The sequence below is a fragment of the Serpula lacrymans genome (assembly GCF_000218685.1).
Source record: "Serpula lacrymans var. lacrymans S7.9 unplaced genomic scaffold SERLAscaffold_11, whole genome shotgun sequence".
Lineage (NCBI taxonomy): Eukaryota > Fungi > Basidiomycota > Agaricomycetes > Boletales > Serpulaceae > Serpula > Serpula lacrymans.
In genome coordinates, this window is record NW_006763300.1 from 393,360 (window position 1) to 415,759 (window position 22,400).

Here is a 22,400-nt window from a genome sequence, read left to right on the forward strand (position 1 = left end):
GAGAAAGGAATGAAAATATATAGGTAGCCACAAAGGTGCAGAATCACCAAACTACCAAGTAGATGGCCCGATGGCCATATTCTTGAGAGGCATAGGAAGGCTGGGGACGAGGGCGACGGTGTCGTTCTGAAGAGGATTGTGAATGAGTAAGATTAGAGTGATCAGAGCAGGGTGAGGGCCTTTTGCTCCCACGCGGAGAAGCCGAGGTGGCTCCCTCATTATTCCTCGACGGCCTTCCAACCTGAGGCGACTCATTGCTCGACGTGGGTGTCTCCCTCTTGTTTGACTCCTGAGAGCGATTTGTGTGAGTGGGTGTGCTCCCCAAAGGGATAAGGAGTACCCGCTCTGGGCGCTGCCTGTGTAATCGGCGACTGCGATGAGGTGGAGGGAGTTGGAGGAGGGGTGTTGTTGGATGCATAGGAATCAATATGACTTGCAATTCTTCTACTGCATTGGCTTCTGGGACTTTTGAGTCGGTTGTGAAGGAACAAGTTGGGGATGATGGAGCGGGCGTGGGTAGAACAAGATCTGGCGGAGATGGGGGATATGCTAGTTGAGGCGACTGCGGTGAGGTTGGGGGGTGACGACCTGGAAAAGGATGCCCCGTCATTGCGGGAAGGCTCAGCAAATCTGGGGGAGGGGAGGTGAGGTACCCCCATTGAGCAAGAAGGTTCTTCGTGTTGGTGCATACGGTTTGGCCACCCAGGCGTAGGAATGCTTCAACCACTTCTTTCTCTCCATTCTCGCAATTCTTCCTCAAGCGTCGTTCTAGGGATTCTATCTGCAAGTGTTCCATGAGCAAAGTCGCTCCAGCACTCAATACGGAATTGTTGTCCCATGTAAGCTCGTCTACCAACGAACCCAGTGAGATGGTGACTGCGTGTAGTTTGTCAGCAACAAGGAGCGCGTTTTGCCAACAATAAAACGTGTCTAGTGGGTATGTGGCGGTAGGGCATATAATGTTAGACTGTGGTCCTCTATTGGATATGAGTTTGTCGTGTAGTCCAAATCTTTTGAACACGCATTGGTGAAATAGTTTAGCTGTTCCTAATGCATCAATAGTTTTCCTGCATGGTGATAGTATTACCCCCTTTGTAAGGCCGTGGTCCACCACAACCATGAGGCTGTCATGTCCGTTGCTTTCTGGCAGATCTGTGATAAAATCAACGGAAAGCTTTTTGAATGGTTCGGTCGTTTTCGGGCCTAAAATCAGTTGGATGGGTATTTTGATCGGATTGGTAATTGCCTTGCTTTGTTGGCATGTGGCATATCCTGTGACGTAGTCTTTGATCATTTGTGTCATACCTGGCCAGTAGTAATATCTGGTTACTAATTGGGTTGTCTTCAGTTGTCCAGGATGTCCGGCTGTTACCAAATCGTGCTGTTGTTGAATACATGCTCTTCTCTTGGTTCCGATGGGAATATAATGGCGGTTCTTGTAGAACACATCGTCATCTTTGATAGTCCAATCTTTGGGATCTAAGTGCATCAGTAATTTGTTCCCTTCGCTTAAACTGTTTTGTATGTTGGTCATAAATGGATCTGTGTTTGCTACTGCAGCAAAGACAGTTTTTGGGAGTAGTGGCATGTCTTCTTCTTCTTCTTCTGTGTACAGGTCCGGTCTTCTGGATAGATTATCTGGGATAATTATTTGTGTTCCTGGTACGTGTTTCAGGGTATAATTGTACTGTGAGAGTAGAAGTTGCCAGCATCTTTGTCATGGTGTCAATTTTCTGGATTGGTCAGAGTGTGATTGAATGGTGCGGATGGCGTATTGGGTATCCACACTTTTTGACGTATCTGCCCGATCCTGTATATTCCGTTAATTTGGTTTCTTTCCATGCCAGGGCTGCTCCTTCTTTCATGTGGGAAAGTGCTTCAAAGACCTTCTTTTTGTCTGAGTCATAGATGGCGTCGTTTACATCAAAATATGCTTTAGCTGATAACATCCATCTGTTTGCTCGGTTGGGCATTCCATCAAATTCGTCTATTTGTCCAAATTTAGTGGGTTTGGATGCCGTAGTGTTAGACATGGCGTGTGTCGGCGGGAGTGGGGATGGATTGGGTGTAATGGGAAGGATCTGTGGTGTAGGCGGTGGTATTGGGTTGCCGCTTGCTGTGAACTCTTCAAAGTTGTTTTTGTTGTAAAGCTTTTCTATGGTTACTAGGGGATCGTGTTGTGTGGTGGGCAGTAGCTGTGGGTGGCTTTCTGCGTAGTACTGTAACCAACATGTTCTGGTTTCGTAGAAAATGTCTGCTTGTTCTCTGGTGTGGAGTTGGGTTACGTCTGGTTGGGGAAAGGGAGGTGGTGCTGCTATCCTTTCTTGTCGGGATGTCATCGGTGGTGTTGCTGTCTGTGTTGGTCCTGCTCTGGTTTGTGCCCTGGTGATGGGTCTTCTTCCTTGCGACATTTTGTCGTCTTTTTTGTCCCTTCGCTGTAAAGCGTGGGATGTGGATGGAATACAATTGTTTTGTTACGCTTGGAATGTGCAAGCCTGGTAACACAGGGTTTCTGATGTATAAATGGTTTCTGATAAGCTCGTTGTAGACGAGTTGGAGACATATTCTGATGATGAGGGTTTCAACTGATGAATACCAAGTTACACTGTTGAAGCGTACAATCATATTGGAGATAGTAACTACGATACAGGTCTGTATATATAGTGACTACTTTATGGTAGGTGTTTGTATTGAACAAACGCGGACGGGTGATATTAAGAACAAAGCTTGAAGGAAGTGTCTAGCCACTTGCTGAGAGCAATCAGGGACTGGAAACTAGAGTCCAATGTGAGTAACTTTATTATTAGAGAGTATGACAGGTATACAGTACCTAGAGTCCAATGTGAGTAACTAGAGAATAGGAAGCATTGGACTCTGCAGTACTGTCCGATGTTTTGTAAACAAAGGTAAACAAAGGAGCCACAAAGGCGGAATAATAGAGAACACAATCAATACTGAATGGTAGAGCAATAGATAAAGAAAGAAATGAAAATATAGAGGTAGCACAACTAGGTGCAGAATCACCAAAACTAACAGGTGATACCAAAATAGGCAATGTGTGTTACGATAACACAATTTTTGGACCTTTCCTTCTTTTTTTTCATTCTCCACTTTAACCTTGTATACTTTAGCTTTCACACATGGTGCCACACGGCACTTCCCCTTTTGTTCAAACTCCTCTTTCTCGCGCCGCATTGCCTTCTTCTTATTTTAGATACAACTCTCTCACACAGTGGAGCTGGTCATGCGGGCTAGGCCCCATGACATCATCAGCCACTGACTTTATCAACTGTACAGTACATAAGTACAAACACTCTGTATTAGTATATATACCCGAATAGATCCAGGAGACTCCTCAGCGAGTCCTCCTGTTGTTAACCAACAAACTCTCTGCAGCCTAAGGGGTAACCACTCCCCATTCACTACCTTTATAGTGTGTTCCTGTGTGCGCCAGAGTAACTAACTCTTGGTTTTTACAATGTGTGTGGGAAGGTATATGTAGGTAGCAGAATGTAGCTACTTGTGAAGAGAAATAAAGTCTATGGTTAAGTACAGTTTGTAACAGAAGGCACCCAAGTGACCTAAGCTCTAAACTCTTTTCCCTGAGCCTTCATTTCAGCGGTCTGCTGATCATAGAAGAAGGCCTGGATCTCGTCGTACGAACGACCGGACAGAGTGTTGAGCTGATTGTCCGGCTTCCCAGCTTCTAATTGGCGTGCCTAGTGCCCTTGGTTATTTTTATGTTGAGCGGCCCGCACTCCGTTTATACAATCTTGGGCCATGTGCCCCTCCTGCCCACAGCTGAAGCAGGTGAATCTGCGCCATCAGGAACAATGGGGGTAGCTATATAGAGCTTTATAGCACTATAAGTACTCATAAAGCTGTTATAGTGGTCAAACCTGCTATAGAACCTCTGCCATCTATAGAGCCTCATATAGCTCTATAAATGCTCTTATAGATGTTGGAAATTGTTGTGTGGCTGATTGAAAAAAATTAACACAGACAGGATTTGAACTCTCAACCTGCTAGTCAGCTCTTGGGTGACTAAGCAACCTACAGCCACACATCACATTTATCCACTACACCATGAGAGCTTATAAAATGTATTATACAGGTGTTATATATTGTGACCTTTTATGGACTTAAGATTATTTTTTTACTCATTGTCACTACTTATACTTGGATAAATCATTATTCTTATTTTGTGGGTATCAGGGATACAAACTACTATTTCACTAATACAGGCTACATAATCAATTAATACTGGATGATTTATTAGCCCTTTTAAGCACCTTGAACTATATTATAACTATGGCCTTTACAGCTATAGGAGCTATGTAGGTTGCTATAGGCTATAAGAGCACTTATAGTATCTTGTCTATAATAATATACTTGACTCCAAACACTTTTGGCCTCTTTCTATTATTAAACAAGTTTATTAGATTAATCCAGAGTTTGAGGGAATTATAGATACTTCTCCCCTTCGTTAAAATTTTGCCTACTACTGTGTTATAAGAACTATAAGAGCTATGATTGCACTGATAGTACTATAGTTTCTATGAATGCATTTATATATATAGGTGGCTATATAGTGCTATATAGCAAAAGGGTTTTTCCTGATGTCCTCTGAAGTTTGTCAAACAAAAAGGCATGGCCGAATGTAAGTACATAACTACTTATACCTAAATAATATACCAATTCTATGTGCTTTAGTGCTCTCAGATGTCATGCGGGTTGTGGTCATACAGGGTGTCCCTCCCATGGGTAACTTTGAACACCTTGCAGGCTTGCGGGTCAAGATTAAAAATGGTGTTGTTTTAACCAACTATCATGGTCTGGATCGCATTCCACCTAGCCCATCTTCATCATCAACTCTAACCAAATCTGTTTTTACAGTTTTATCTAGGACACCCACTCCTCCTTTGACAAAGCTCCGGAAACTTGCTGCTCTGCAAACCAAGGCCAAAATAAGCCGGCCAGAAAGTGAAGAGAGTGATAGGGTTGTCATTATACAGCCTGCAAAGGATAAACTACCACCTACTAAACCTCCAGCAATTAAGAAAAAGGCAGAGAAAAAAACAATGGTTATGCCCAGAGACACATCAGTAAAGCGCCCCTGTGATGCCACTATCAGTGATTCTGAGTCAGACATGGAAGAAACGGTGCATGTTTTCTCAAAGGCTAAAGGGAAAAAGAAAGCGAGAGTCACACCACCTGTCCCCCCATCAACTCTTCCCCCCACAAAGTTCAATCCATGTGATCTCCCTGCACCAGAAATCTCACTGCATATGAGGCCAGTAATGAGCCGACCCCCATTGCAAATGGTTTGTCCTGATCACCCGGTGTACAACAGCTTGAGGACCCACAATACAGTACCTCTTGCCACATCAATGAGCCTTCCCAGTGTGCCAAACCAAGCACCTATTTCTGTGGCTGTCCGGCCTAAGCCCAAAATGCACAAAATCCCTGTTGGGAACCAACCAGATGAATATGACCCTTCACGCAGCAGTACACATGCCCGAGATACATTGCCTACCCAAGTGGCATCGGGAGATGCATGTGCTCATACCATCCCTGAGGTGGTCAAACAAATTGCCCATGCACTCATCCCTTCTTTGAAAGGGCAGCCTGATGCGTTTCTTCCACCTGGTATTGTGAAAATTGCGTGGTCCACACATATGGAAGCACAAAACTCTATGTACGAACAAGCCATGAATTCGACAAACTCAGAGGGTCAATATCAAAAGCCATATCTTCCTAGCAAAGCATACCCATCTAATTCTTTTTACCAAGGGTTTTAGGAGGTGGGCAGTGGGTAATAGCTGTGATGTTATAAAGGCTTTCTTGCCACTACTCAATGTGTTGATTAACGAGCAAAGTTATAATGATGTCTTGTTTTATGTACAATGTTGGAACTTAAGGAGCACAACCCTTGTGCGACACTCTTATAGACCTCAGATAACCTTTTACAGACTCTCTAGGAAGTGTCAGAGCATCCAACAGTCATTGAACTTTTGCATGGTGATTGCTGGAGGTCGTATGGAGGGTAGCCAAAGGATATTTGGAGGGCACAGGTTGTGTAGAGGGTGCTCAAAGGTTGTGTGGAGGGTGGTCAACAAATATCTGTTTGTATGAAGGTTGTTCAAAGGTTGTTCATGTCATATGGAGGGTGTTTAAAGGATGTACAGAGGGTGGTCAAAGAATATCCTGAGGGTAAATGGTTGTATGGAGGGTGTTCCAAGGTCCATGGAGGGTAGACAAAGGATGTTGGGAGAGTGGATGGTCTTATTGAGGTCTTATGGAGGGCGTGCAAGGGCTCTATGGAAGTGGTCATATGGAGGGTGTATAAGGGTGGACAAAGGATTCTCAGAGGGAAAATGAGTGTATAGAGGTTGTATGGAGGGCATTCAAGAGCCATATAGAGGGAGGTCAAAGGATGTTGAGAGGGCACATGGTCATATGGAGGTTGTAAGGAGGGTGTTCAAAGGTCACCAAGAGGCGGATAGTCATCCAGAAGGTTGTATGGAGATGTTTGGAGGATGTCCAGAGGGTGGATAGCAGTCCTGATAGTGTTATAGAGGGTGAATGTAGGGCGGATGGTCAACCAGAGGCCATATAGAGGGTGTACATGGACACTGAGAGGATTTTTGGAGGTGTTATGGAGGTCAGGTCAGTCGTCCAGAGGCTTTTAGTCCTAGGACCCTTGAAGGTTAGCCGGTACGGCCACTGGGGTACATGTGGCACAGAGATTACCATCTGGAAAGTGAAAGATAAGTGTATGAACCATCCAGAGGATTGCAAGAGGGTTCACCAATAGTTTTTTGAGAGTCATCTCAACTGTTTGGTTATCTCTTTACCCATCACCAATAGCTCTGTTAAGCCCTGTAGGAGGGAGCAGAGATGTACAACATGCATAGATCAATCTTTGCGGATTACTTGAAGTCAATGTCTAAATATGGTAATGCAATATATATACAGAAGTCTAGAACCTTGCACAAGAGGGAGCTTTTAGGGTACCATTTGTATTAACAAAGAACCCCCCCTCAATGCCCTTATATCAGCATTCAGGGCTCTGCCTAACCTGGGCCTGACTCACATAGGGATGCCAAAGTTTGGTTTGGTTTGGTTGGGAGGCATTTTTTTCCAAACCCCAGACCGAATCAAGTAGATTCAGGGGTGAACAAAACAGAACAGAACCTCTGAATCATTTCATATTATGGTTCAGCACATTGAATTTGTGTTTAGACTGGGCTGGACTCTTATAATTTGGGGCAAGTATGTATACTTTCTTAAACATATTTGTAGTAAATGTACTTCTACATTTAATCCACATTAATTCAAAAGGTTTCTTCCACTGCAGGGTGTTGGCTTATTCAAGCCCAGCTCATATGCTGAAAATATTTTTAGCTTTTTCTAGCCAATCAGAACCCAGAAGAAATGGTGTGATCTATCATAGTCACTAATAATGTAAGAAAGGTAGTTAGTAAGGGATGTATGATTGGCTAGATTAGTAACCCCATGGGAAGACACTGAGTCACAGTCTGTATCACTGATTAATTTCTCACTGAAGTATTCCTGAGCACAGCTCTTGATTGGAGTTATGCCATTGGGATATTTTCTTGGGAATGGGGAGGAGTCTCCTATGTTGTAAGTATGATAGAACACAATGTGTAAAAGGAAAATAAGAAAAGAAAGATAGAAGTAAAAGAGTACCAGGCATAACTTTTAGCCTGATAATGAAAGGGGTGATAAGGAAGAGGTTAGATAATCATGACAAAGCGGGAATGCAATGGAGAAATTCATTCCTTACGCAAAGTAAGTACTTTCTCAATATCTGATAAACCAATTCTGTATCCCATTTTGAGAATCTGTAAAGCTTCAAATATCTCTGGAAGAAGCCTGCTTCTCAATGCAGTATTTGTCCTACCACCACTGTTGGAAAATGCTCTCAGCTCCCACAAAAGATCCTTGAGTTGCCAGGTATCATATGCCATCAATGACAGTACTGGGTATTAAACTGAGTGGTACTATATGTTAATTATTGACATGTAAAGAGACACTGGATATTATACTTATACCCCACCATTTTTATCACATCAGCAGTATCATTCTTCAAGAGATTCTGAAAATAATTATCAAGCTCTTGAGAAGGATGGCAAGATACACTCTCATGGTTAACTCTAGAAGTTGGTGTTGAAGAGAGCCATGCAGTTCCACCATCTTGGATAACCACTGGAGTAAGTTGATCATAATGATAATAAAATTATATTTGAGTTAGCATAAATATCAAAATACACAAAGCATTAAATATGCTCAAAAATCATATGACAGCTGTGCACTTTTTCTTCAAGTGCTTTAACACCATCAGAATGATACTCTTGATCCCAATAAACTTAAGTATACTCCAACTTCACACCAGGATCATGTGCTAAAAATGCTGAATAGCAAAATCATAGTTAACACAGCATAATAAAACACAAAAAATATTATAGCCAAGCAGATGAAATAGATAATATTGATTTTTTCAACTTTTCAGCCACATGATACTGGGGAGCCATTGGAGTCAAAGCCAGCCATGCTTTTTTGGGAGCACAGTTCAATGCACAAAAGGGAATAATATATATGTTGTCCAATGGTCAGCACTTCTTCAGCTATCCTCATGCCCTGAATAAAACAAAACTATAGTGTAGGACAACCCTGGACCACATCCCTCCTGGAAAATGACCACAACAATCCCTTAAAATGAGCAAAAGTCAGTCCCAGAAATCTACCAACCAAAAAAAAGTAACAAACAAAGGAGAGGGCATCACTCAGAGCAGTAATGGCAATGCCATTTAAACTAAAATCAAAACCACAGCCCTTATCAGCTATATCAAGAAACATTGTGCACAAGGAAGGGATGATCTCAACTTTAGGAGAGCATTTTGGCCAGGGTTGGCAGCTGAGATTGTGCCTCTCCTTGTGAAAGGACCAGCAAAAAGTGCTACTTGCTGTGGTTTGAAATGGGAAAGGGTTTGTGGATGTATATTATACTCTGATGCACACTGTTTTCTAACAAAAATCATGTGTTAATGTAGCTCTGTACAACATACAATGAATTTAGGGCAATTGCAAACTTATTTTATATACTGTGGGACAATAAACTCAAACTAGGGCTGAATATACTTGATGAAAGTGAAACAGTTTGGGCCAAAATAGTTGAGGTACATACCTTGATTTTTACCTGCATAGGAAGGAGTCTGAATCAACACCAATATGTGTAAAAGTTTGAGAGCAAAAGCATATAAGAGGAAGGGGTGGATACATTATAATACTATGCAGAAGCTGCTAAAGGGTCAGCATGCCAAGGGCTCAAATGCTTTTTGCACCCCTAGGGTATCCTGAGCCCGAAGAGTATCAAAAATATCCACATCTATAACCCAGGTATTTACTCCATCTGTTTCCACTACCACAAGTTCTACCATGTCTATTGTGCCTGCACCACTTCAGTGCTTGCTGTCCTAGCTCTGTCTGATATAGCCACAAAAAATCCCCCTGTTTGCATTAATAACTGGTTTGGTGGCCTTCCCTTGTCAACTTTTGCAGTTGTGTGTCCTTCCATAAGTTTAACCACTTTAGCTAGCAGCAAATGCTCAGCTTGGGATGCTGAGATTGTCAATAATAAAGGCATAATTGTTATCTCCCACAGCAAAAGCAATGGTGGAAGCAATTGAAGCCAAGGTTCCAACAAATCCCTCTATATAAAATTACTGCCAATGTGGCCTGAACAACAGACTTGACAAGTTCCTCCCCATTATGCAGAATTTTAATACTAAACTAGACATTGGCTTTGGTACAGAAGCTCCCCCTGCTCCCCCTGTTTTTTCTTGTAAAGTCTCCCAGCCAAAAACACCTATTCCAAACCCATAGCATGTTTGCTGAAGCTATGACATCTCTGCTATGTTGAAGAACAATCAATACCTGGAAGTCAATGATTTAGTTAAGCTGTTTCAAATTTTTGAGCACAATATTGTAGTTGTAGATACATACCTCAGCCTCTTGCAGAATAATCAGTTTTGCTGTGTTTATGAGCTTGCTTAGTTAGAAGAACAATTAGCAGTCTGACTTATAATGTACTTTTAACTATGCTCTCCACTATGCTCTCCTTACCGCAATAAATATATCAGTTGATTCAATCTACTCATGTGTGACTTTAAACTTAAACCTGAGAATGTCAAGCTGCTGGACAAGTTGAGTTTGAGGAGACAGGATGGTTGAGTGGGTGTTAAGCAAAAATCTGATTTTTCACTTCTGCATCTCAGATGGTGTCAGGTCTATTCCAGAACCATTTCAGTCATCTTTTGCAGCGATATTTGGAGTATTCTACATCAGTTGTGAATATTGATTATATTCTGTAGAATATACTGTAGTGGAAATTGTGAATCATGGGAAAAAAGGGGATCTACTCTAACTGCATTGCAAATTTGATTCATAGTGTAATCAGTGCTTGTTGGTTGGAATGGCAGGTGCCGGTGGAACCTGTGAGAGAGATTCTTTGTTCCCTACCATCACTGTTATGAGCATACTGGTAATCTCAGCCATGAAGCTTTCTCCTCACTACTCTGCCTACCTTATTCCTGTACTAGATTATCATGTAATAAAACTAAGTGAAACTCAGCCGCTGCCCGAGAGGCTATAGAAATGACTGAGGTATTTCTATACTAAACCCCCTACTACTTATAGTCGGAGGTGCTACTCGCTACAGTATAATGACTCCTAGGAGTACAATTGTGCTCCTAGGAGAACAATGGTGACTCCATGGAGAACAATGGCTGCTTTGGCAGAGACCGAGTTTATCCGGTTTTGTCATCATGCAAAGCTGAATATCCAGAAACACAATAAACACTATCAAAGACTGTTAGTTCTGGTGATTCTGCACCTTTGTGCTAATTTTTATTCTTTTTTCTATATATTTGTCTACCATTTAGTATTGATTGTGTTTTCTATTATTTTGCCTCTGTAGCTACTTTGTTTACCTTTGCTTATAAAACTCCGGAGAACCGGAAAACTTGGAAAAATACTCCAATAAAGGTGGGAGGAACTAGTTGATATTCAAGCTACAGAAACAGAGCACAGGAGCTATGGCTTATATACTATCAGAAGGATTGGAGTTTGTAAAGAGTAACTTGTAATGTAGGTACAGAGTTCCATGCAGACAATTATTTAGCCAAGGGAAATCATATGTGAGGAGAGTGTACCATAAGGTCTAACACACAGAGTTCATAAGGGGTATGAGAGTATGTGGAGAAAATTGTATGGTGGACTAGAAGCCCAGTGCAGGAGAATCAGAGTGGATATCCAGAGTGCCATGTGGGGGTGAGGTACAGGGCCATGCCAAGCAACAGAGCATGAGGAGCATAATTTTGACAGTATCAGAGATTTAAAAGTGTGGACTTGGGGATCACTGACTTTTTGGAGGTCCAGGAATCATAGTCTGGGGCATGGATATGACAGGAGGTACCATAGGATTATTCTTTTGTGAATTTCCATTATGATAAAAGGGAGTGTGATAGTGCCAATTTCTTTTGCAGGTCAATATTCTTCAGATATACTCTGTTTGAGCTTGTTGTTCTGGCTGTTTTTACAAGGGCCCACCTGCTCTGCATACAATATCATATCCCATTAAATATTCACTACCCGGGCATTCATCAGTAATGTCTTTCTTGCAATACACATAACTTACTCCTTGTAAGGTATGCAATCACTAACACCCTGGCTGCTCTCATATACTAGCTAACAAATATCCCCGGGAGTTTTGCATTCCAATCCCACTGGGATCCTTGTTGTGGCAGAGAAGGTTGGGCACCTTAACATGTAAATTGATGCTTGCCAGAAGTGAAATTGCACACACTGTGCTGCAAGTTTTATAAACAGCAATTTCCAGCTGGAAAAAATATTGGAGGGAATGAATGGCTCAGAGGTCTGAGAACTCATGGTGTTGCTGTAGACAACAAAAATATACGTGGGGTTGTCTAAAACATGATTACTAATCAGTACATTATATAATACAGCATTCAGAAACACATTATTTAAGCATGTCTATAAATCAATAATGTAAGTGCTAAGGTCTTAGAGACCCTCCCAAGGATAAAACACCACCAGATTTGGAAGTTATGAAATATGAAATATTTGTATATCAAATGTCAAATAAAAAATGATGCCTAAAAAGGTGACAGATAGGTCTTTGATGAGCAGACTATTTCAGCTGGGTTGTCCAAGACGGGTGTCCTCTCACCCAGCCAGGTTGTCTAAGATGGGCACCCTCTCACCCAGCTGGGTTGTCGATGATGGGCACAATAATATCACATCTAACATGGCCCAGCTGGCACACTCTGCCGGACTCCGCTGGCCCCGTCTATATAGTAATATTATCAGGTAATAATGCCCTGTTTAAGATGGATAATTATAATATATGGGCTGAAGTATTCTGTTGATATACTCACAAATTATGTCATGCTTGCCATCCCAGCTCTTGGGAGCAATGTACTCAATTGTTTTGTATGAATATCTTCCAAGATAGACTGCACAACATGGAAACATAGCTGGTTCTGTATTGTCTCCAAACATCCACTGTTTTTTTCAATTTTTTTTTTCAATGCATATTGGGATGAACATATTACTGGGTCAGATGGGATCCACATCTCTGACAGGAGCATACTTTATCTTGTTCTTCTTTCTCTCCTATTTATGTACTGCCTCCTATTCATCAGCAATATGTTGCTGCTGTATGGCCTGTGTAGCTGCTTTTACTTCTAGAAACAGTCTCTCTCTTTCTCAGCTTCTGAGTTTTCAACTTTAACTTGTTGTGCCCATTGCAGTCTAATCATTGTTGCTTGCAATAGTTTAAAGATTGGTTAAAATCCTAGCCACTTGCACATTGTCTATGATTTCATTTTCAAACCCAAGTCTTACTTCTTGAATTTCTTCTCTTGTAGAATCTGGGATTAATACATATTTGGGTCGTTGATGATGGTAGGCATTAAGATGATACTTTGTTGAAGACTATGCAAAAATTTACAGGTGTCTTAGAATAGCTTCTACTATACTAAAAGATAGAACAGTGACTTTTCACTTTCAAATGTAGACTATTTTCTATGAATGTCTCATACCTTGACTACTCTTAGAAATGCTGTTACAATACACAATTTTTGGACCTTTAACTTTTATTCTCCTCTTTAACCCTCTTTCTCATTACTCATACACTTGTGCCATTCAGCACTTTCCTTTTGTTTTAAAAACTTTCACTTTCTCACGCTACACTTCTTCTTCTTATTTTTTGGTACTGTCTTATACAAGTGGAGCTGGCCACATGGGCTGCACCCTATGATACCATCAGCCACTGCTTTTACCAACTATATAATACATGTGTACAAATAGCCTCTAGTTGTATAAATACTTCAATAGATCAAGGAGACTCCTCAGCGAGTCCTCCTATTGCTTATCCACAATTAACTTGGTTTTATCTCAAGGGGTTTACCCACTTTTCCTTCCCTCACTCTTGCCTGTCTGAGTTGTGTGCCAGAGTATCAAAACTTTGATTGTTACAACTGCCACTTGTAGCACAATGTGTGCATTTTCACTTCTGGCAATCATTAGTTTGCATGCACACTGAGGGGGCCCAATCTCCCCCAGCAGCAGCCAGGATCCTAGTGGGATTGAAATACAAAACTCCCAGGAACCTTTGTCAGAAAATGTAAGAGAGAAACCAAGGTGTTAGCAATTGAATACTTCACCAGGAGCATGTTGTGTGTATTACACCAAGGATTGTTGCTGATGAATGCCTGGGTAGTGAATATTGAATGGGATTTGAGACTGTATGTAGAGTGGATGAGCCCTTGTAAAATTAGCCAGAACAAGCCAGAACAGAGTATATCTGAGGAATTCTGAGGAATTTTTCCAGCTCACATAACATAATTATCAGGTCCCACAATTTGCACCTGTCATGCCTGTTGTGACAGGTATCAGGAGAGGTGACTATGTGACATCCGAATACTCAGTGTAGTGGAATGTGTGCTTTTCGATAACCCCCATCCGAATAAATGTCGACGACAGTATCATTATGAATTTAGCTGTAGCACTTTGAACATTATCTATGATTTATAATGTGCTTGAGCAAGGGAACACAAAAGACCCGGTGAGTAATTGAGCAGTATGCTCACTGTCCCAATTTCTATTAGCAGCGATACTATTCCAACGTTGACAATGGTGTAAGAACGCTTGAACTACCGCCATGATTGACTAACAAATAGTACATTCATCCTTGGCCTGTTGTCGAGTTGGACGAGCCATGGAACGCTTATTACCCATTCGCTTCATCTCTGTCAGTCTATTCATTGCACGCTTATTTCCTTGAGCTGCAAATATTGCGTTGTCAATTGCATTTGAAAGTCAAAAGCGCATGTCTTACCTGCGGCCCGCATATACCAGCGTTTGGCAAACTCAACGTCCTGTTTGATACCAATACCAACTTCGGCATAGTAGCCTACTGCATACTCCGCCTTATTCAAACCTTTGTTTGCTGCCCTGCGGGCCCATAGATATGCTTCAGAATCACTTTGCTTTAAAACACCTTCACTTCCAGTTAGGTACCACCCACTGAGCGCTAGCTCAGCTTCAGAATTTCCCTTCTCAGCTGCTTTTGTGTACCAAGCGATTGAGCGTCGAGGATCTACAGGGCATGTAAGGGCGCCATATTCGAAACATTGCCCGAGTTTGTATTGCGACTGCGAATATCCTAGGTGCGCAGCTTGTGTGAATAAGGCTTTGGCGTACGCTGGATCATATACCACCAGCTGGGAATTAGGGGCTTCATGCAATAGACCCAATTCGTGTAATGCATGGGGATTCTCCTCATCCGCTTGCTCTGCCGCGCGTTTAAGCCAATTGATTGCGTCTCGTGGATTCTTCTGCTCTCCAAGCGAACCCAGCAGAAGGATCATCCCTAGTTTATACATAGCAGCAGTGTCGCCTAACGAAGCAGCTTTTCGGTAAAATGCAGCTGCTCGAGGTGGCTCGCGCCTGGTGCCAGCCCCTATCTCGTTGCATACAGCAACACGATAAGAAGCGGCGGCGTGATTCTGCTTTGCAGCTTGTAAATAAAGGTGGTATGCACGCTCATGGTCGACTTGAAGACCGAGCATACCAGTTCCGTAGCAATTAGCAAGAAAGAATTGTGCTTCGTCGTAAGCTTCTGCCTGAGTCGCCAAACGTCGAATCACTTTGAGTGACTCTTGAATGAGAAAATCACGATATTTTTTGACTGTACGCTGATCTTTGGCATCGGAGCCTATTTTCTTGGCTGCCTCGATAAGATATTTAGCGTATAAGAAGTGAGCTTCGGGATCAGGGTCTGCTTTAATCCTCTGGCGGTACTGATCGATATACTCTTTAGTGAATGGAGGGGCAGACAAATCGACTGCTTTAGTTTTTCTCGTACGAAGATTGACTGAGGCAGTGGTACCAGATCGCTGTAATGATGGCCGTAGCTCGAACTCAGGATCATCAAGCCCTTGCATGGCCAGCTGAGCAGAGGACGGCTCGTTGGTATACTGCGATAGAGTGGCACCCCCATGATACGGGTTATTCCCTTGTTGTCCGAAATATTGAGAGGATTGACTCGATGGAAGAGACAATTGGCTAGCAGTGGGGGGGTTATGGCTGGCTTGAAATGAAGTTGGGTTATATGGTAAAGAGGAAGCACCAAGAGGCGGGCCCACACCCAAAACATCTGACGCGGCCGCATACAAATAGTTGTAGTCACCCATTGGCGGAGGTGCTGGTTGAACCATTGTCTGAGCTTGCCATCCTGTGCGAAAATGCTGGTGAGAATAGTTCAAACCCGTTGAAGGCAGAGCGGCGCCATCGGTATGAACATCAGCTGCATGAGGGGGCCCAAGATATAAACTGTAATCAGGGGATAAATTATTCATATACCCAGTTTCGGAGGGCATGCGCTGGGTGGGGGAGGTGGTATGCATCGCAGAAGTTCCTACACGTGGGTCGGGATCAGACCTGAACGACATCGCACTCGCACCTCGTGGGACAGGGTCGCTTAGACGTATATTATTCATGGCGCCAACCAGAGAAGCATCCATAGTTGGTATGGCAGGTATGGGTATATCTCCTTCATATTCGACCAGTCTTTGAGATGGTAGAGATGGCACTGAACGATTTGGATGGTACGTCAGGAAATCTGCTGAAGGAACAAAAAGAAATGCTTCAATCAAAACGAAAGCACGAATGCACTTGAACTAGCTTCTTACAATCTAGGAGGTAGAAAGCATCAGTGTCACGTCTTAACAACAGGCAGGCATTCAGTGGGGCTTACGGTCTGAATAGAAACCATGTCTGCGAGCAGACACCGAGTCCTCGAAAGAGTCTTGATCAGTGCCAAGATATGAGGTTGAAGAAGGTTGGTCAAAGTAATCGGGAGGTGAATCAGACATGATGCAGAGGTAATTCTAGAGAACATGAAAGACATTACTCTGTTGGCTCGAGAAGAGAGTAGAATGAAGCACCTTTGATACAAGTTTTCACAAGCTAAAGGATCCTGGACTCGGATAGCTTGAAGTATGTCGCTCCAGCGAAACCACGACTGACACGCATAGCGCGGGAATTATCAGAGTCCATCCAAATATCACGTGAGTGCATACAATTTAAAAATCTCCGCGCCTGGCCGAAGTTTAACCAGAACATTAGACCTTAGGCTCCTGCTCGGCCCGCGCTTATCACATTTTCCGATATGAATTTGCGAGCTTTGTGAGCAGTGGGATCACTTGTCGCTGTTGTGGTAGGGGGACAGATTCCTCTGTAGAAATTATATTACATAAGCGAACTTTGGAGCTTCGCCCGAAGCTTTACTCTGTGATTACAACCGGCCTTTTGTGGCTATCATTGTCTTTCACATGATATTTACATATGTTTGTTATATAAGAAGCATGTATTTACATTGTTATGGCATTCATTTGCCAAAAGAATCCTTCTCCTGCGCCTGTTCCCGCGCCCTGAGGGACTGAATATCCAACATCCTCACCAAAAGATGAGGTGGGGACTTTGTTGTAGGGACTCAGAAGGCACCAAAAAAAAGTTAGTATCAAAAAAGCAGGTTTACATTTTGCAATTAAAGTTTTTTTCTTTCCAGGAGCTTTTATACCCTTTTTGGATAAAACCACATGACTGACTGTTGTTGAGATATCGTGGGCCTCTTTTTTGGTGCTCCACTTTATTCTGTGTCTGAGTCCTTCCCCACCATTCACTATTTCTTTTCCATTTGCACATTGAATGTGACTGCAGGGAAGGTGATGACTTGTCCCCTGTCCACTGAGAAGCAACTAACCTTACTAAAGTTTAATAAGTGATTTTGCTAGTATTAATGTACCAGTGACAATGAAACAATGTATCTTCAATAATACACTATACACAGCCCATATAGTTATGATTGCCCGTCTTAGACGACCCGGTTGGGTCACAGAGTGCTCATTGATGACGACCCAGCTGTGTCATATCTATATCGGAAGACAGAACTTTGGCATCTCCAAAGGAGTTATTCTCCAAGCCCAAAACTCCTAAACCATTGGTATACTCGGGATTCCTTGTGGTCTGCTGGTCGGCATAACTCTATGCTCCATTTTCACATGGTACTCCGGTTGTCCGCTCTGATACTCCTGCACCGGACTTCTAGTCCACCATATATTTCTCCTTGCACATTTTAATTGTCCACATGGAACTCTGTACCTACATTATGAGTTACTCCTTACAAGCTCCTGCTCCCCCAGTATATACATAAGCTGTAACTCCTGTACTCCGTTTCTGCAGTTTGAATATAAACTAGATTCTCTCGCTTTCTTACCGGTCCTTTTCTAAAGACCTTTCCAATCCTTCTCCAAAGGATCTTTACTCTGCTCCCCTTCATCCTCTACTTCTCCTCCGTCCATTTCCAACAAGTTAGGGACCAAGGTCCGTGGAAGGGTCTAGTGCACAAGCTAAGCCAATTCCCCACCTCATCCTCCATACCCCATTACTCCATCCCCGTACTCCGCAGCTCTGTTACTCTGAAGAGGCCACGGTTCTGACAAGCTGGATCAGAGTCTGCTCATCAAAGACCTGTCTGTCACCTTTTTAAGCATTATTTTTTTCTATTTGACATTGGGTATGCAAATATAATATCTTATAACTTCCAAATCTGGTGATGTCTTGTTGCCAGGAGGCTCTCTATGACCGTAGCACTTAAATTATAGATTCATGGACATGCTTGAACAATGTGTGTCTGAAATGCTGTATTATATAATGATAATTTATATAATGTACTGACCAGTAATCATTTATTAGAGAACCCACATATATTTGTTGTCTACAGTAACATCATGAGTCCTCAGACCCCTGAGCCATCCATTCCCTCTGAAATTCCTTTGAGCTGGAAATTGCTGTTTACAGAACTTGCAGCACAGTGTGTGCTATTTCACTTGCAGCAATCATTGATTCACATGCATACTGAGGGGCCCAACCTCCTCCAGCCAGAGCCGGGGTCCTGGGAACATTTGTTAGCAAATGTGAGAGAGCAGCTGGGGTGTTAGCAATTGCATACCTCACAAGGAGTAAGTCATTTGTATTGCATGAAAGACGTTACTGATGAATACCCGGGTAGTGAATATTCAATGGGGTGTGACATTGTATGCAGAGCAGGTGGGCCCTCGTAATAACAGCCAGAACAACAAGCTCAAACAGAGTATATCTGAGGAATATTGACCTGCAAAAGATATTGGCATCATCACAATCCCTTCCATCATAATGGACATTCACGGAAGAATAGTTGTATGGTACCTCCCTGTCATCCTCACTGAGGGGAGACAGGTGAAAATGTATTTACATGGTCAAGCAAAATACTTATATTGAGCTAATATATTTAGCAAAGCATGTGTGATAGTCTACAGCATCTTAGCGGAATATGGAAAGCAAACACCCCAAGAAGCTTTCAAAGAGCTAGTATCAGTCTTCCAAATATTATAAAAATCCCGGGGAGTATCAGCTATTCCCTTGTGGTTGATAGACTTATCCCCAGCATGGTTGCAACTCAGTCATGAAGTTTGTGCTATTGAGTTATAATCTTATACATCACAATTAATAAAAGTTTCACCACAGAAAACTGGAGAGGCTCCACAAGCTTCCCGGCCCTTACACAAATCTACACCCCCGGGAACTGGTGAACTGTGGTTGCAATCCTTTGTGGAGACCGGGGCCCTTATGAGTGCAATATTGTGTGTAGCTCACCCTGCACTTTATGAGCCGGCCTGAGAGGTGCTGGTACAAGTTGAGGACCATATGGATGAATGACAGTACTAAAGGCATGGAGCTTGGTCTTCAATACACTTTCTATTATCAGCAACTGGGAGACACCAGTACACCGGGATTGTCTCTCCAAAGCAGAGTAGTATGACATGTTGGCAAGCATAGGAGACTACAATGAAGCCATTCTGGAGCTCACCAGGGCAGGTTTTCACTTCAAGTTTGATAGTGGGACTATTGCTGCATTTAGTGGAAAGTTGCTAAATCATGGGGTTTTGTCCTGCAGTGGTGAGAGAATATGTTTTGCATATTACATGAGGGAGTATATACATACAATATGTGGGGTGGAGACCCCGGGATGATCAGTACCTTCACATGATTATGTTATGCAGTTATAGATGTGGAATAGCAGCTAAACTGTCTTGATCTGGGTACATCACAGCTGCAAGTTTGTAGCTATTTGTAGTAGTTTGCTCAATGAAAAGGGTGAAACCCGGGCATCCTGCAGTTGGATACCGGGAGTGAGTAAAAGCCCAGGAATCTTGTATTACTACAAAGGAGTAATAGATTGCTATAAAGTCCAGGAACATTGCATTACTTCAAAACCCGGGAACACTAGATTACTTCAAAGCCTGGAAATACTGGACTACCATTACATAGTATAATAGACCCCGGGTTTCTATTAAATTGTGGTCCACTATTTTAGTTCCCTCAAACTACTATGCCTAGCCTCTGAAATGAGTCCTCTGCCTGTTTTAAGAACTGGTTCCACATTCTGATTTGCCTTTCTGCATAAGCTACATGACCGGGTTTAGCCTCTATTCTATTGGCATCTCGAAAACCCTTCCAACACTTGGCTTGATGTTGAAAGTACTGAACTGTCCGCTTCATCTTGAGGCACACCAGAATGTCTTCTTCTATCCACCTATTGTACATGGCCTTTGCTCTTAGCCAGTGAATCTGTTAGTTTTGGTGATTCTGCACCTTTGTGCTACCTACATATTTTCATTTTTTTCTCTATCTTTTTCTCTTTTTATCATTTAGTATTGATTGTGTTCTCTATTATTTTGCCTTTGTGGCTCCTTTGTTTACCTTTGTTTACAAAACATCGGACAGTACTGCAAAGCCCAATACTTCCTATTCTCTAGTTACTCACATTGGACTCTACTCTCTAATAATACAGTTACTCACATTGGACTCTAGTTCCAGTCTCTGATAGCTGTCAGCAAGTGGTTAGACACTTTCCTTAAGCTTTGTTCTTAACAGAACCTGGTAAACTGTATTTTATTACTAAATGTTAGCTGTTTGATACTGTGAAACTGTGACGGGCTGGGGCACATACATTCAGACATACAGGTCTGTTGGGAGGTGTCACCTTTCAGATCCATGCTCAAAAACCATGGAAATGCAGTGTTGCAGAGTCTGGTTGCATTGGGATTCACGAGCTGGGTACTTGTCTTGAAGTGGTCTGGTTTGAGCTCTTGATATTTTTCTAATATTTCTGCCTGGCACCCCAAAGATATGATTGCATGCCAGGTTCTCTTATATATGGCTGAGTGGACTTTGATGTTGGCTTCCATGTGGGTAACTTTTGACCCAGTAGGATATGTATCTGATGTAAGGTGTAGTTGGCCTGACCTTCCCGTAGTGTAAGCTCCTGGCTTACTAGATGGTACAGGCCTTCAATTTTGCAAGTGCCTTTTCCTAAGTTAGAGAGTAACACCAATTTTCTCCTCTCAATAGGCTTATCATCGCCATCAAAGGAACCTGGGAGGTCAAACAGATTTATATCTTCTGCATTATTGTCTTCGTCGGAGTTTGGCCACTTGGGGACCTCCTCAAGAAACTCAGCAACATCAAGATTGCCTAGATACCTTTCAACCTTGAGTTTCAAAGCATCTACTTGGGAGAGCAGGTGTTAACGCCTTTCCTCTAACTCCAGTTTTTCTATGGTTGTGCCTTTTTTGTTAATTTGTTTTGCATACATTTGCAGCTGTATCTTGCTAGGTAGAGTTAGTCAGTATCCAAAAAAGCATATATTCCCGGGATCCCGGGGGCCCGGGGACTTACTAGTCTCTTCCAACTTCAGATCCACTAATAACCAAGCAGTGGCTCCTCAAACCACTCCATTTCTTGTTTCTTGTTGCAATAAATGCAGCTGGATTTCTGCTTTGCTGGGTAATTTTGCCAAAGAGACTTTATATATATCCATGGTATCTTCTTTATGCAGCTGGTTTTGCTGTGCTTTTTTTCCCTGGGCAATTCAGGCCTCTGTGTCCTTGGAGTCTGCAGTGGAATTGATGTTTTTGAACGCAATCTTGCTTGACGACAAGTCTTGTTGAACCTTTTTGAACTTCTTGCAAAGTGCCAGGACTAGGCATGCACTTAGTCATGAATATGGGTGAGTTATTGAAGCCTGGGACCTACCTATTTGTATAAACTTCTTTCAATTAAAATCACTCATGTGATTGTCTAATATTTTTTGCCTATGTGACTTGCTCATAGCATGGGTGCTTCAAGAGAGTTCATTAAGGGGAGTCCAAAACATTACTAATATCTCACCATCAACCTGCCTGGCCTTGGGGATGAAGTTAGGGGCGTATCTTGGGAAGCAGATATCTTGATGTCCATGCACATGAAATAATATAATGCCCTTGTACATGGATACACCACTGGGGACCTGAAGATAAGGACTTTTGAGAACCCTTTTCAAGAAGTGTTTACTGTACTGGCATATTATATTGTAGCAGACTATGACTGAGTTGATCCCAGCCGATGAAGACAAGGCCTGACACAGAGAATAGTCCATGTTCATTTGGCTATGAAGAGTGAGCAATTGCCACAATCACAGATTTGTGGGCAACTCACCATTCACCTTTCTGAAAATCCACTATGGCGCCCGAGCAAAATACTCCATGCTGGGCACAGTATTCATCAGTAATGTCTTTCATGCAATACAAATGTCTTACTCCTTGTGAGGTATGCAATTGCTAACACCCCAGCTGCTCTCTCACATTTGCTAACAAATGTTCCCACGAGTTTTGCATTCCAATCCCACTGGGATCCCAGCTCTGGCTGGA

The 22,400-nt window shown here is 42.5% G+C and overlaps 3 protein-coding genes across 3 annotated transcripts; 1 reads left to right on the forward strand and 2 right to left on the reverse strand.

Annotated features, from left to right (window-relative positions):
• Window positions 1–3,581: 3,581 nt before the first annotated feature.
• Window positions 3,582–3,782, reverse strand: SERLADRAFT_440801 (uncharacterized protein; the record flags this gene model as incomplete). The annotated part of the gene is made up of 2 exons (XM_007321276.1): window positions 3,582–3,719; window positions 3,759–3,782. The coding sequence occupies 2 exons, from the start codon at window positions 3,780–3,782 to the stop codon at window positions 3,582–3,584; spliced, it is 162 nt and encodes a 53-aa protein (XP_007321338.1).
• A 945-nt stretch (window positions 3,783–4,727) lies between these two features.
• Window positions 4,728–5,801, forward strand: SERLADRAFT_410167 (uncharacterized protein; the record flags this gene model as incomplete). Its single annotated transcript, XM_007321277.1, has 1 exon — window positions 4,728–5,801. One exon carries the CDS (start codon window positions 4,728–4,730, stop codon window positions 5,799–5,801), a length of 1,074 nt encoding a protein of 357 aa, XP_007321339.1.
• An 8,272-nt stretch (window positions 5,802–14,073) lies between these two features.
• Window positions 14,074–16,620, reverse strand: SERLADRAFT_451578 (uncharacterized protein; the record flags this gene model as incomplete). The annotated part of the gene is made up of 4 exons (XM_007321278.1): window positions 14,074–14,393; window positions 14,447–16,234; window positions 16,364–16,499; window positions 16,557–16,620. The coding sequence occupies 3 exons, from the start codon at window positions 16,482–16,484 to the stop codon at window positions 14,278–14,280; spliced, it is 2,025 nt and encodes a 674-aa protein (XP_007321340.1).
• Window positions 16,621–22,400: the final 5,780 nt, after the last annotated feature.